This window comes from Ammospiza nelsoni, chromosome 18, assembly GCF_027579445.1.
Source record: "Ammospiza nelsoni isolate bAmmNel1 chromosome 18, bAmmNel1.pri, whole genome shotgun sequence".
NCBI classification, from domain to species: Eukaryota; Metazoa; Chordata; class Aves; order Passeriformes; family Passerellidae; genus Ammospiza; species Ammospiza nelsoni.
This window is the reverse complement of record NC_080650.1, coordinates 3,659,293-3,674,422: the sequence shown is the minus strand read 5'-3', so window position 1 is coordinate 3,674,422 and position 15,130 is coordinate 3,659,293. Positions and strand designations below refer to the sequence as shown.

Below are 15,130 nucleotides of genomic sequence, written 5' to 3'. Positions count from 1 at the left end.
CACTGTTTTCCCTTTCTCTTTTCCAGGTGGATCTTTCCGTCACTTCCTTTGGCAAGTGTGCAAAGAGCTCCAGAGCTCCTCCCTCTCCCTGCTCCTGCTGTGCCCCAGCTCTGCTGTCAATAAGAACAAGGTGTGAGATCCCAGTGCCAAAAATAAGGGGATTTTCTCTTTTTGAATGCTGGGTTAGAACAGGAGTGGGACATTGGGTCAGAGGTGCAGAGAGAGGCCTCAGATCCATGAAACCAAGCAGATCCCATATCCTGGGAGAGCTGGGAGTTGGTGATCCCATGGTGCACCTCCTGTGTGCAGCAAAATGGAACAGAATTTTTATTCTGTGGCCTTACTCCAGGAATGTCACCAGAAAAGTCTGTCAGGTTGCCAGGAGAATAGGATGCTCCATCCATGCTATTTAGTGTCTTATTTGCTAGAAACAAGATAAAGCTGATAGTCCAAAGAATTCTCAGTAATTCCTTCCTGGGAATGTTCTTAGGGTAGGAAACAGTTTGATTCCCTCAGCTTAAGACCAACTGCGTAGCAAACCTGGCTCTGCAAATCCAAGCTCAGAAACATCCCACAGCTGAAAGGCTTGGATATCAAACTGATGTAACAAGTCCAGAAAATGCTGTAAGTGTTGATCAACAGCTTGGCAAAATGGGAACCAACCAAAATGGAGTTGATTTGGTCAGGAAGTGCTAAGATAAGGTGATAGCAGTGTGTAAAACACAGGGACTCCTGCTGTGCTGGAGCAGATCCTTTGGTACCCAACTGCACATTTCCTGCCTGGAGCAGGAAGGATGCCCTGGCACAGCCAGCCCCTCAGGCTGTGGGCAGCTGCTCAGTGCTGTTTCCTCCACAGGGGAAGTACATCCTGACCCCCAGCCCCATCACCTACGCCGAGGAGCAGCTGTTCCATTTCTTCGGGCAGCTCCTGGGCATCGCCATCCGCGCCGATGTTCCTCTGCCCCTGGACCTCCTGCCCTCCTTCTGGAAAACCCTGGTGGGAGAGCCCCTGGATCCTGATGTGGATCTGCAGGAAGCTGATATCCTCACCTACAACTATGTCAAAAAGTTTGAAAATGTAGGTTCCTTCTTCGTCTTCCCTGCTTTTCCTCAGGATTCCCCCATGGCACAAATGTGCCTGCCCTCGCTGGTGGCTGCCAGGTGGTTTTTGTGGCAGCAGGGTTGGGAGATGGGTTGATTCCTCTTGGATGCAGGATTTTACATCCTGTTGCCTTGGAGAAGTTCCCCACACTCCCAGCTGGTGGAATTCCAGCTTCTGAAATATTTACTGGAATTGCTAAACCAGGCCAGAACCCCTAAAGCAGGATTTTGCTGTTGGAGTCCCCATTGTGGGGACACCTGTGAGGAGGCAGTGCCATGCTGGTGACCAGGTCCTTGTCCTTGCTCTGTGACAGATCAGTGACGAGACAGAGCTGGAAGCGCTGTGTGCCGAAATCGCCTCCCAGCACCTGGCCATGGAGAGCCCCGACTGCCCCAACAAACCCTGCTGCAAATTCACCTACCTGAGCCTCACTGGGGAGGAGGTGGAGCTGTGCCCCAGGGGCAGGCACATCCCTGTGGGGTAAGGAGCAGCCTTCCAGGCAGGATGTGGCACAGAACATCTCTGGAATCGTTCTCCAAGCACAGCCTCTCCAGAGGTGCTTTTGTAACAAGTTGCAATGATCTGGGAAAGCTTTGCTTTGTGAGAAGGTGGCAGAACTTGGGATCAGTGGTGCTGTTTGGCTCTGTAAGGGACAGAGGAGCAGGGCTGGTCCCAGCTGTGAGGGATGGGCAGGTGGGAGGGGAGGAGGAAGTGGAGGACAGCAGAATTAACTGGGAAGCATCGGAATGGAAAGTGTGTATTGCCAATTCTGGATTGTTCTAGATCAGGATCTCTCCATAAAACCCTTCCCTGTGTAACACAGGTGGGGCTCAAGGGCTCTCCCAGGAGATCTCCCTCAGCCAGGTCTCTGCCCCTGCAGGTGGGAGAACAAGGACGTGTACGCGGCCGCCATCCGGAGCCTGCGCATGCGGGAGCTGCAGAGCCCGGAGTGCATGACAGCAGTGAGGGCAGGGCTGGGCTCCATCATCCCCCTGCAGCTCCTGACCACGCTCACCCCCCTGGAGATGGAGCTGAGGACCTGTGGCCTTCCCTACATCAACTTGGAATTCCTCAAGGTGCTTTGGCCACACTCCTGTGGGACACAGAGAGGGGGATCCTCCTATGGGAAGGTGGAGGGGAGAATCTTCTGGTTTTGGTTCCTCAGCCAGGACATCCTTTGGGAGCTGCTTTGCCCTCAGGGAAGTTTATTAAGATTTCACTTGATTCAGGAAATAATAGGGTGGGGTTTGTGCAGAGAGAAGAGTCTGAACTGGGGAAAATTCCTGCAGGGAGAGGGGTGAGCAGCAGTGGACATGTGTCCCTGTCCCCTCAGGCACACACCATGTACCAGGTGGGACTGATGGAGACCGACCAGCACATCGAGTTCTTCTGGAGCGCCCTGGAGATGTTCACGCAGGAGGAGCTGTGCAAGTTCATCAAGTTTGCCTGTAACCAGGAGAGGATCCCCTTCACCTGCCCCTGCAAGGACGGCGGCCCCGACACCGCCCACGTCCCCCCCTACCCCATGAAAATCGCCCCCCCTGACGGCGCCGCAGGTACGGAACCGAGGGAGGGGAGGGAAGGGAGCTGCTGCTGCTCCCAGCTCTGGGCCCCTTCAATGAACAGTGACAAAGGAGGGCCAGGTGGTTATGGGGGTAAATCAGGAGAGAATTGGGGTTTAAATGATGTAAAACTAAAATTTCACCTAAAACTTGAACTACATCCAGTGGGGAGTTCCCTGCCCATGGTGGGAGAGTGGAACTAGAGCTTTAAGATCCCTTCCAACGCAGACTGTTCTGGGATTCTACCTGTAGAGATGTAGAGACACTTTGCTATTTGTCTGAAATTAAACTATTGGGAAAATACTGGCATGAGGCCTGATGGGAGAATCACAGAAACATTTACAATTCAAAAGCCCCACAAGAGGCAGGGATAGGATTTTGTTCACAGAGGTCTTAGGATGAGGGAAGAGATGAGGATCTGACTCCATGTTTTAGAAGGCTTGATTATTTTATGATATATATTATATTAAAACTGTACTAAAAGAATAGAAGAAAGGATTTCATCAGAAGGCTGGCTAAGAATAGGAAAACAAAGAAGAATGATAACAAAGGCTTGTGGCTCGGACAGAGAGTCTGAACCAGCTGGGCTGTGATTGGCCATTAATGAGAAACAACCAACATGGCCCAATGACAGATGCACCTGTTGCATTCCACAGCAGCAGATAATCGATGTTTACATTTTGCTCCTGAGGCCTCTCAGCTTTTCAGGAGGAAAACTCCTAAGGAAAGGATTTTCCATACAAGCTGTCTGTGCCAGTGTTGGTTTGGGTGTAACCCCGGCGGTGCTGTCGCGCAGGGTCCCCGGATTCGCGGTACATCCGCGTGGAGACGTGCATGTTCATGATCAAGCTGCCCCAGTACTCCTCGCTGGACATCATGCTGGAGAAGCTGCGCTACGCCATCCACTACCGCGAGGATCCGCTCAGCGGCTGAGCGCGAGCAGGGAACGCCTGGAGGTGACTCCGTGACTCTGCCCAGTGGAAGGAACCCCTTCAGTTCCCATCCAGCGCCTCCCCTGGGATGAGCTGGGGGTTAATTTATTTCCTGAACCTTCGTTCCCATTACAGTAATTCCCGGAAGACTTCCATTTTGTATTCGTAGACTTTGTGGTGGACTGGTTCTTTTGCTGCCTTGTTTGTGGAATATTTGTAGGATAGTTTAGTAAAGACCGGTTTGTGTATAATTTAATTTGGGGGGAAGAAACCTTTCCACCTGTACATTTCTAATTTTGTAATCCACAATGGTCTGCCCCGTGCAAACACCACTGGCAGGGAGGGCATTCTGAGGCCGGGAGCCCTCAGAGGGGAAGGCTCATGGATCGCTCTCCCTGAGAGGTTTTTGAGTACAAAAATGCCAGGTTTGGGTGTGGGGAGGGAATCACTGCATGGGCAGGAGCAGAGCACAGGCAGGATTTGTGGCACTTGCTTGAGGTTCGAAGCAGAACTTTGCTGCCAAACTGCTTTTCCACCTTTGCACCACTTTCCTTGAAATTTTTCTAAACTCTGACCAAGCACATAGGGGCTGCCACAGGGAACTGGGGGGTTCAGCTCAACACTTTTGGGAAAATTTCTAATAGAACAGTGAAAGGGTTGTGATTCCGTTGGGTTCCTGCCCTAGATGTTCTTGAATGTCTGCTTTGCTTAGCAACAAAATAATTTATTGTAATTAAAATACGAGCAGAACAAAACAGCTTCTCTCCAAAGGGTGTAAGATACCACAGTCCATCCCAAAATCCGGGACTTTATCCCATTTCCCAACGAGCTCTCAGAACAACCAGGAGGTGCTCAAACACCTGGAACTCGTTTTTGTACTCAAATATCTTTGATCCAAGAGCAAATTACCCTAAAAACCTCTGACACCCGGCAGGAGGACAAAGCTCCTGTTCTGTGTGGAAAGCTGGGAGGCAGCTGCGGAGCAGGAACAACTCCGCGTTTCACTGGTGTTCTGTGGAATGTTCTGGATGGTTCAGAGCAGCCCCTCCACAGGTGTCTCATCCCTCAGCAGGATTTCTGGGACACTCCAGCTCTGCTGATCCCTCGGATCCTGAGTTCTGAGGAAGAGACGATCCCGGAATCCGTCGGTGCTGTCCGTGAGCCGAGTGCCGGCGCGGAGCCGCCTGGGAGGCTCCGGCTGAGGTGACCGAACCTCCAGCTCGGTGTCCCCTGGCTCCAGAACAGCTCCTGGGAATCCCAAATGTATTTATTGTACATTATTGTGAATAGTGGGAACGCTGAGTGCGTGGGGTGTGGGAGAGGCGCTGTGAGTTGGGGATGGGTGTCCTTGTTCTTCCGTGAGCGAGTGGGAATGGGAGTGGGAATGGGAATGTGTGTGCAGCACTCGTAGGTAGTCGTCGGCATCCGGAGTCTCCCAAGCCCGTGGTTAGGAAGCTGTTACCCTCCCAATGCATATTGCCCTGTCCAGGGAACAGATCCATGTAGGAAGAATATTTACTCTTGAATCTCGTCCATTTCCTGGTAGAAGCGTTGATGTAGCTCAGAAACCACTCGGAGCAAGCGGGAACACCTGGAGTTTACAAAGACCAAGGGAAAAGGAAGCCGAAGGGGCGGCTCGGAGCCGGTTTGTTCCCAGACAGGAAAGGTGGGGAGCACTGGCTGGATTCCATGGCAGAGCTGTGGCCCAGGCTGGGCTCTCCCTGGGCTTTCCTGGGGTCCAGCCCCAAAATGCTGAGGGGCTCCGTGTGCCAGCGGTTCCCAAGGCTCCAGTTCCAGCTGTGAGTGAGAAGCTGCTGCTGCTGTGTGGGTGCTCCTTGGGGAAGCACATCCGAGTGGAGCACACTGCACCCGGCCCCGGGCGTGTGCTGGAACGTTACTTGATCCGTATTTATTACAGTTAATTATTTATGATTACAAATAACGAACTTCTCGTCGCTGCCGTTTGCACCTGGGGGTGTAAATGAAGCTTCTTCTACAGGACAAATGTCGCACCAATAACCAACTTCCATCGACTTTGGTTTGTTCTGGACAACAGGATGAGCTCCACAAGAGGAATTGTGGGAGTTTTTTGGCTTTTTTTTTTTTTTTTTTTTTTTTTTAATTCCATACTCCTGGGAAGGAAGTGCTGCGGCACCTCAGCTGTGGCTCAAATGGCCTTTTAATTGAAGCTTTTCTAATCATCCTTAATTCCTCGTGCTTTAAATGAACTTGACATTGTCTGTACTAGGCTTGTTTGTCGAAGCAAAGATTGGTTTGTGATGATTATTATTATTTTTTTTAATATATATTCATTCAGAATGTAAAATTATACTAAACAATGGAAAAACTCTGGAGCTGGGTATTAGGTCTAGCTTGGTGTGTGTCCATCTCGGTTCCATACACGGCATTAACCTGTAAGTGCTCTTGGCCATCGAGTGTACACCTGCATAAAGGAGATTCTTAACATCCCTGGAGGTGTTTGTGTCCTTCTTTGGGGTGCAGGGAATGGGATCTGTGCTGGAGCTGCCTGAGGCAGGGCAGGAAGGGCAGAAAGGGAGCTGCTGTTCTCTGTTGCAATCCCACCTCTCTGGGATCTCTGGGTGTGCTTGGAACAGGAGGAATGTCAGGATTTTGTACCACATGGAAGCAGGGCCACTGCTGGGGTTATTCCTTGGGGATATTCCTTGTGCCTGAGGCACAGCACAGGCTCTGCCACCTCAGTCATTATTTGTCATATTTAATGATTCCTGACCCACAGCACCCTATTATCCATCCCAAACCTCAGGGACCAGCTCCCATTCCCTGATCTTCCCACAGCCCTTCTCCCCAGGAATGGGAAGAGGAGAGCTTTGGTGTCCCTGTTTTTAAATACTTTATTCTTTTCTTGTGTAAATAAGCACATTTGGTGGGAGCATCTGTAAAATGTCTTTATTTTAGGAGGAAGTTCCCTTCAGCCTTCGTTGGATGGAGCTGGCACCTGAGGCAAGGCCTGGGTAAGGACCCTAATTAGCCAGGGGTGGCCAATTAACCTTTCCAGTGCCATCTGCTGTACCTCCTTAATTAGGCTGATGCTCACAGGTGTTATACAGGATCTGCTCCACTTCCCAAAGTCCCAGGGATTCCAACAGTAACAGAACCCAGGGAATAATGGCAGGAATGGATCCTCAGCAGGGGCTGTGCTCCTGTGTCACCCTAGGGGACAGATGGCACTGCACAACAGTTGGGGACAGCATCAGAGAAATTTTATTCCAAGAAACTTAAAAAGCTTTAAACTTGAAAATGCAGCACTGAGAAGCCTTGGAGCCCCAACCCTCAAACCTGCTCTGCGTGGGACAGGTCTGGAGCACAGACTGCTCCCTGTTGGTGTCACCAGCTGTCCCTGAGGATTCCATGGCAGGACTCACACAGAGCTCAGGGTGGCACAAGGAGCCCACACGGACACAGAACTCAGGTGGGGCCCAAGGTAAGACTCAATTTGATGCCTTGGGGGTGGTGCTCGAGGCAATCAGAGACATAAAAACCTTAAGTTTGCTCTCACAGATTAAAAATAGAGATTTAGAAAATGGTCACTGCCTAAAAATTGAAGCTCAGTGTCAGAATTTGCTTGCAGGAGTCTGGCAGAGCCCAGGGGCAGGGCTGGGTGCTCCATGTTCTCCACGGGCCCTGGCTCACTCCTCCGGGTGTCCGGCTGCTGGGCTCTGGCCTTTTGCCTTATGGGAGGGGGAGAAGAAAAATGTTGTTTTCAAATAGGACTTTGTAAGGGGAGGGCTGTGAGAAGCAGCTCCTTGTGCTGGCAAAGCCACCAGGAGCTGCCCTGCAGCCTCACCTTGGAGCTCCTGCGCCGGAGGCCGCTGCGCCCGTCCGACAGCCCCAGGCTCCTTCCTGCTGCTCCTGTGGCACCAGAGCTGTGGGACAGGGACAGGCTCAGAGGAGGCAAAGCCACCCGTGCTGGATAAACACAGCACAGCAGGGAGAGGGAGAGGCCCTTGAGTCTCCTCTGACCCTGGCCCAGATGTTTCAGAGCAGAACCAGCTCCTGTTCAGAGCCCAGGTGAGAACAGAGCACTCACAGGTAACAAGGCTTTAACCTACACTTTATCCCAGTGACCACTGGGTCTGTTCTGTTTTGAGATAAAAACCTAAATTTGTTGATTTGTTGTTTGAAACTCTGATAAGAACCAGCCAAATTCAACTGAGTGAATCTGAAAGCTTTGGAAAACCCTTTCAGGCACAGGCAAGCCAAGGGGCTCCACATTTGCAGCATAAGAAGGGGAATGGAGCAGAGGGAATGGCATTACCTTGGCTGGGCTGGAGAGGCTCTGGAGGAGCTGGCAGTGAAGGTTCCTGCCTGGAAGTGCTGAGCAGCTCTTGCCCGGGGTGCTGTCCCAGCTGCAGAGTCACCTCTGTCCTTCCGTGTCCCCTCAGTGCCACTGCCCTTGCCGGGCCTGCCCCGCGCGGCCAGAGCGTCACCGGCCCTCCCAGGAGGGGACAGTGCCACGTTCCCAGCCTTGGCCACCTCCGTCCTCAGCCTGGTGCCTGCAGCAGGGCACAGCCCCAGCTGCCCAGAGCCCTCTGCGTGCCAAGGAGAAACATCTCCTGCATGGACAGGAACAGCAACTTCAGCACCAGGAACAACCCCAGTGTCCACCCCAAGGACAGAATTCCAGTGATTTAATCCTCCCTCCCTGAGCCCAGCCCAAGAGCAGAGGATGAAGATTTCTGAGAGAGAACAGGGTAAGAGAATCTCCCCAGGGAGCTCAGGGCAGCTCAGGCTGTGCTCTGCCCACACCTTGGTGCCGGATGCGTCGCCGAGCCGGCTCTGGTGATTCCCGTCTGTCCCCGTGGGGCTGGGCTGGCACCTCCTGGGCTGCAGTGTCACCCGTGGGGCTGGCAGGGCGCAGGTCACAGTGGTGCTGCACAGAACACACAGGGCTGCTCAGATGCAAATTCCTGGGAAAACTGCAGAGCAGCAGCACTTGGGGATGTTAAGGTGAGTAGGGAATTGTGGAATCCCAGAATGGTTTAGAGATCTTAAAGCTCATCCAGTTCCATCCCCCTGTCAGGCTGGACTGGGCTTGGAGCACCCTGGGTTACTGAAGGTCCCTGCCCGTGGCAGGGGATGGGATGGGCTTCAACATCCCTTCCAAGCCAAACCATTCTGGGATTCTGTGATAAGCTCTGAAGTTTGAGCAGATCTCATTCCCAGATTCTGCTGTCCCCCAGGAGAGGAGAGGCCCAGAACAACCAACCCAAGCCCAGCTTCAGCAGCTTGTTGGGACTATGAACCATGGCACAGAGAATGGGTGAGCTCAGCATTCTCCCATCTTGTCTGGAGCAGCAGCAGATTCCAGAGGACTCTTTCCTGGACAAGCCACTCCCAGAGTCTGTTCCCTCCTTCCCCTCCCACCCAGTTTCACCCCTGTGCTCCTCTCTCCCCTCAGCTGACTCATCCAGGCTTCAACTTCATTTTCTGTGTGATTCAAACATTCTGATTGTGCAACTTCAGGCCCTTTTGTTTAGTTTCATTTCAAGAGCTTTCAAATTAATCCAGTACTTTTCCGGAGGAGCCTCAGTGCAGCACAACCCTTCACATGGATCCCAGAGCTTTGGGTGGGGAGTTCTGAGCCAGGGGCAGCTCCCTGAATTCCTGGAATGTGCCACAAGAGCCCCTGGGACTGGGCCCATCCTCAAACAATGGGATGTGACCAGCAGAGCCTGTCCTGTGCAGTACCTGGTGATGAAAGAGAATCTCCTCTTCCAGCTGGATGCCACAGAATTCACATGGAATCATGATGTCTCCTGCTGCCTGCACAGCTTGGGGCTGGGCTGAAGGGACAGTCCTGTGGCTGTTGGAGTCCCCACTGTATTCCCATGGACTTGGAGAAGAACTTCTCTTGCTGAACGAGGCAAAGGCACTTGCTGGGTTACACCCTGTCTGTTACACAAACAACATGGAAAAATCACCTCTCCTGATGAGCCAGGTGGGCACTGAAAACCACTTTCCTTGGCAAAGACCCAGAGTTCTCCCAGTGTCACCCACACCCTTCCACACCCTCTCAGTGACAGCCACAGAAAAGTCATCACTGCAAACCCCAGGACACAAGGAAATGTCAAACCTGGTGAAGGATCAGATCTTCAGCAGGACACAGCTCCTCACAGAACTCACAGGGCAACATGGTCATGTCCTTGTCTGTAAGAGAAGGAAGGATTTCATCCTCTGTGAGCCTGGTAAAAACTTCCTGCTGCATCCTGAAACCTGTGATGCCATTTCTCCCTCAGAACAAGCTGCACTCCAGGTCCCCCCAGATCCTCCTTCCCACCATTTTTACTTCCACAAGAACCTTGTTTCCCACCTGGGCTCCCACCACACACCAAGGTCAGAAACCCACTCATTTAATAAGCTTTTATTTCTTCCCTTACTGCTTTGCTTTAGGAGTCTCAAAGTGACTGATTTTCACCTTTTAAAATACTTAGATAATCTTTAACATTCCCAATCCAAATTTTCCTTTTCCCCTCCCCTCAGATTTAAGGATAAACCCCACCACAACAGTGTTTATACCTATTTTGCTGTGGTTTGATGTGCTAAAGGAGCCTGGAGAGTCACAGGAGAAGATGCTGGACAGCTCTGTTGCCCCAAGGTGGGCAGATTGTCCAGGCTCTTTGGTGTAGTCACATTCCCAGAAATCCCTGGCAATGTCAGCTGCAGTGTTATGCTGAGCATTATTCTCACTCTGCAGGCTGAGAGCCAGCACATAGTCCAGGTCAGCATTCCAGTCTTCAGCAAGATGGGGATGAAGGAGTTCAGGTCTCTCTAGCTCATCCCCTTCAAAAGAGAAACATTGTAAATTGGGGAGAACATCAAACCTGCCAGCAGCAGCTCCCTCTGGACATCAGACCCAGCCCCAGGGTTTCTCCAGGAGTTCAGCATCTCCAAGCCAAGGACACCTCTAACAAATCCAGGAGGATGGAGAAAAATCATAGCCCAAATTACAGGGAGCAAACAACTCCAGTTTCATTTTTAAGCCAGGTACTTTGAGACAAAAAAAAAAAAAAAAAAAAAAAAGAAGTAACTGGGCTTTTATCCCAGGCACCTCAGCACTCCTGGCTTACACCTCATTCCATGGGTAAACATTCCCCCTGGTGCCTCTGGAGCATTCACTATCCTGTAATTCCACAGAAAGGAATCACAGAACCTCACACCTGGACCAGCTACCAAATGACAGCCAGTTCTTCTTCCTCTGTCCACTTTTTCCTTACTTTTGATTTCTTTGGGCTGCTCCCACAAATGCCCTTAAGATTCTTGTCCTTAGGGGTTCTGCCCCTTAAGATTTTCTCTTTAGGGGTTCTGGTCCCTTAAGATTCTGTTTTTGGGGGTTCTGGTCCCTTAAGATTCTGTTTTTGGGGGTTCTGTCCCTAAAGTTCTGTGTCTTTTAAGATTCTGTCTTTAGGGGTTCTGTCCTAAGGTTCTGTGTCTTTTAAGATTCTGTCTTTAGGGGTTCTGTGTCCTAAGATTCTGTCTTTAGGGGTTTTTCTTTAGGGGTTCTGCCCCTTAAGATTCTATTTTTAAGGGTTCTGTGTCTTTAAGATTCTGTCTTTAGGGGTTCTGGTCCCTTAAGATTTGGTCTTTAGGGGTTCTGTCCCTAAGCTTCTGTATCTTTTAAGATTCTGTCCCTAGGGGTTCTGTCCCTTAGGATTCTGTCCTTAGGGGTTCCGGTCCCTTAAAATTCTGTTTTTAGAGGTTCTGCCCTTAAGATTCTGTCCTTAGGGGTTCTGTCCCTTAGGATTCTGTCTTTAGGGGTTCTGTCCCTGCAGTTGTGTCCTTTCAGGGGTTCTGTCCCTGAGGTTCTGTCCCACAGCCCCTCTAGATCTCTTTTCCCAGCTCTGGCTCCTCCCCAGCCCATCCCTGGTCTCCGGTACCTGCTCCCCGCCGCTTCCCCGTGGCTCCACCCTCACTCGGGGACGCGGTGGCGCTGTCCGTGTCCGGTGTGTCCGGTACCTCCGGTGTCCCGCAGCCCCGGGCCGCCCTCTCCGGTGTGCCCCGAGCCCCGCAGAGCCGCGGGTGCTCCGGCAGCTCCCTGAGCAGGACGTGGCGGCCGCAGCGGCCGCAGGGCTCGGTCCTGGCCCCGCAGTAGAGCTCGTGCTCCTGGAGCTTGTTGAAGGCCAGCTGGATGTCACAGAACTGGCACAGCACGGGCCGCAGGGGACACGAGGACGCCTGGAAAACACAGGGGGTTACTCTTGCCACGGGGACACGGAGTTTCCTCAGCTTTGGAGCTCTGCTGTGTCCTCAGCCACGTCAGGAACAACCTGGAGTGAGCTACAACGTGGGAATGGGTTGGAGGCACAAACTCAGCAGCCGGAGCTCTCCAGATGCTCAGGACATGATTCTAAATCTGCCAGGGTCACGTGGAGCTTTCTGGATTTTCCTTTTCCCCTCCCCTCAAATTTTATTCCTATTGTGCTGTGGTTTGATGTGCTAAAGGAGCCTGGAGAGTCACAGAAGGTGTTGGACAGCTCTGTTCCCCCAAGGTGGGCAGATTGTCCAGGCTCTTTGGAGCTTTAGATACAACCCAAAATCCAGTTGTATTCCACAGCACAGCTAAAATCCACACTGGTTTTTAGGGAACAGACTTACACTGCATTTACTGCTCAACAAGAACTGTTTGGACATGTTTTTTACCCACAGTGAACCCCCTTCAGAAGGGGTTAAAAATAGGTAAAATATGTGATATTTGCAGATGCTGCACTAATAAATTATCATCATTTGCTTTATAATCCAAAAGCACCACACACACACACACACACACACAGAGGCAGGATTAGCTACTCCCAGGGTTTAGAACTGGACAGATTTCCACAGAAAATCCTTTTTCCCTCAGCAATCAGCAGGCTGAGGTGGCAGCTCCAGAGCTGCCTCTAAAGGAGCCCACAGGAAAGGAATAGATGACATTTATAACAAGATTGTCTGTGACAGCAGCCAACTGGATTCAGAACTCAGAAAATCCCACTCTGGCCTATTTTAGTTTATTTTACAGGCTATTTTTAAAGTCTGTTTGGACAGATTGAGTTATTAAAAGTCACATAATGGCTCCAGCAGAAACATGAAACAGGAAAGGAATGAAAAAAGTCAAGTCAATCATACTTTAAATAGCTATTTTTCAACTGGCAAGGACAAAAAATCACCAATTATCACAGATACCCATTTGATATGAAGCCCTGAGTGGCTCCAGGACTTGAGGGCAGTTTCCAATCCCTTCTCCCAGAGGGTGTGAGTTTAGGAGCATCACTCCATAAAGGATGCACAAGCCCCAGGCTGACAGAAAAGCTCTGGAACGATCAGTGAAACACCAGAGCATCCCCCAAGGGTTCAATAACAAACTCCACCAACCTCATGATCCTTCAGGAGGCTGCTCTCCATCTTCATCCTGCACTTGCAGGTGACCTAGAGCAGAGAGAGCCCATGAGAAGGATTCCCAGAGGAATGAGCAGCTCCAGAGCAGAGATGTCTCTCACCTGCACGTGCTCAGACTCAATGTGGTTCTTCATCTCAGACTTTGGGATGGAGTCGCTGCAGAAGGGGCACATTTCAATGTTTCTTCTACAGTGGATTTCATGGATGATGAAATTGACTGCAGGAATGTCCTTTTTGCTGTGAGAAAGTCGCTGAGGTTACTGAGCAGAAACTCACCGACAACAAATCCAAGCAGTTGTTCACAACAAAAAGATAATGCTAAGAAAGATTTCAATGAATTCATGGTTTGAAGTGAGCAGAGAAAGGCCCAGCCAGGCCTCGGTATTTGTGTATTTAACATGTAAAAGTGACACTGCATTCAGATAAAATCCAGGTGGATTTATTTCCTTATGTGAAAAGCAAATCTGGCATAACACAAACAAGTTATCGCCAGGGATCAAGTTAATAAATTAGTCTGAGAAGATAAAAGTTTCTTCCTGAAAATAACTTGGCTCTGAGAAGTCAAACAGTGCTTTGGAAAGCAGTCAAACTTTTTTTATACCTGACAGATTCTGTTCCAGGATAATGGATCCATGGAATGGTTTGGGTTGGAAGGGACACCCTTCACAGAGCAGGCTGCTCAGAGCCCCAGCAGTAACAACTCTGCTCAAAATTCCCCAATTCACCTCATTTTACCCCAAAATTTCCCAATTCACCTCATTTCTAAGATGCTCATTTTCTGTCTTGAAACCAAAAAGAAAAGGGCCAAAAGGATCTGAGGCACCTGGAGCTCAGTCCTTCCTCCTGCAGCATCATTTCTACATGGATCATCCCCTTTCCAAGAAATCCACCTTGAAAACACCTACATTAATTTTATAACCTTTTGTTTGCTAAACCCACAGCTGTTCTCTGCCCTACCAGATCCCAGGCAGCCAAAAGCCTGGCAAAGCAACAAAGTCCAACAGCAGCAACTGAACTGCACAGAACAAACAAGCCACGCTGATGTTGCAAAAAATTGTCTGGATTCTGATGTCTCTTGGAGAAAAACAACTACAGAAAAAGTTAATTTCTTTAGCTGCTTGAATTCGAGACGCGATTTGTGAGGTGACTCCTTATCAGCCACTGGGCTCTGCAGAGAGGTGTAATCAAAGAAAAACTTCCACAACAACCCTGCCCGCTGATCTATCCTCGTATTTCTGCTCCTGAGCCAGGGAACTGCTGAAGAAGAATTCGGAATCGTGTCTTTTGTGCGTGTCTCGCTGAAAAGCGAGCCTGGATTTCCACCCCAACGTTTCGGTTTCTATTTCGTTCCCTGCTAAATCAGAAGGGAAATGCGACGCCCAAACGCTCAGGAAAGGCCCTACGGCCGTCCCCGTTATTTCACCGCGTTCCGGGGAGCTGAACCCCGATGTACCGGCGGGCTCGGTGAGGAGCTGTACCCCGGCGGGCTCGGTGAGGGCCGGCCCACACCGAGCCCGACCCTCACCGACCCCGGCCCCGGGCTGGCCCTCAGAGACCCCCGGCTGGCACTCACGGACCCCCGGCCCTCATCGACCCCCGGCCCGGGGCTGGCCCTCACCGGGGCTGGCACTCACGGACCCCCGGCCCGGCCTTACCAGTTGCCGCAGAGCCGGGACTCGGCCGCGGGCACGGCGGCGATGGCCATGGCTCCGTGCGGTGCCCGCTCCCCTCACAGCCCCGGGCACCGGGCCCGGCCGCTGCCGCCTCTGCTGCGAGGGACCGGCAAAAGTGAAAGCGCGGCCCTGCGGGGATCGCTCAGGGCTGCCGGTCCCGGGTCCGCCGGCCTGCTGAGGGTCGGTTGAGGGTGCCGGTGTCGGGTGCCAATCTCCGGTGCCGATCACCGGTGGCCCGCCCTGAGTCGGGTCGGGTCAGGTCAGGTCAGGTGAGGTCGGTGCCGATCTCTGACGCCCCCGCCCGTGGCGGTGCCGGTGTGCAGTGCCGGTACCGGTGCCCGGCGGGTGCCGGTGCCCCCCGAGTCCCGCTGCCCGCGGCGGCCCCGCCCCGCCGGCCCGTCCGCCGTTGCCCGCCCCCGGCCGCGGCTGCGCGCTGCGTTCTGCGCTCTC

General features: G+C 51.8%; 2 protein-coding genes across 4 annotated transcripts in view; one reads left to right on the top strand and one right to left on the bottom strand.

Annotated features, from left to right (window-relative positions):
- Positions 1–6,065, top strand: part of HECTD4 (HECT domain E3 ubiquitin protein ligase 4) — a 68,119-nt gene extending 62,054 nt beyond the window's left edge. For all 3 annotated transcript variants that reach the window (XM_059484980.1, XM_059484979.1, XM_059484978.1), the window contains exons 71-76: positions 27–130; positions 857–1,078; positions 1,416–1,582; positions 1,983–2,178; positions 2,436–2,658; positions 3,461–6,065. In XM_059484980.1, coding sequence (XP_059340963.1) covers positions 27–130; positions 857–1,078; positions 1,416–1,582; positions 1,983–2,178; positions 2,436–2,658; positions 3,461–3,597 — 1,049 coding nt within the window. In that variant the 3' untranslated portion in view covers positions 3,598–6,065. The remainder of the gene's footprint in view (positions 1–26; positions 131–856; positions 1,079–1,415; positions 1,583–1,982; positions 2,179–2,435; positions 2,659–3,460) is intronic.
- Positions 6,066–6,816: 751 nt separating this feature from the next.
- TRAFD1 (TRAF-type zinc finger domain containing 1) lies at positions 6,817–15,060 on the bottom strand. The gene is made up of 11 exons (XM_059485073.1): positions 14,663–15,060; positions 13,109–13,244; positions 12,984–13,037; positions 11,513–11,810; positions 10,155–10,418; positions 9,712–9,785; positions 9,327–9,530; positions 8,385–8,508; positions 7,894–8,191; positions 7,423–7,501; positions 6,817–7,306 (listed from the first exon to the last, which is right to left on the bottom strand). The coding sequence occupies exons 1-11, from the start codon at positions 14,710–14,712 to the stop codon at positions 7,265–7,267; spliced, it is 1,623 nt and encodes a 540-aa protein (XP_059341056.1). The 5' UTR covers positions 14,713–15,060; the 3' UTR covers positions 6,817–7,264.
- Between the last annotated feature and the right edge of the window lie 70 nt (positions 15,061–15,130).

What these genes read in the sequence shown, in the direction of transcription:
- TRAFD1 (XM_059485073.1), bottom strand. Translation starts at nt 14,712, where the DNA reads ATGGCCATCGCCGCCGTGCCCGCGGCCGAGTCCCGGCTCTGCGGCAAC. An exon ending in GGGGAAGCGGCGGGGAGCAG is followed by an intron (nt 10,419 to 11,512) that starts GTACCGGAGACC and finishes TCTCTTTTGAAG; the next exon opens with GGGATGAGCTAGAGAGACCT. An exon ending in GCGACGCATCCGGCACCAAG is followed by an intron (nt 8,192 to 8,384) that starts GTGTGGGCAGAG and finishes CTGTCCATGCAG; the next exon opens with GAGATGTTTCTCCTTGGCAC.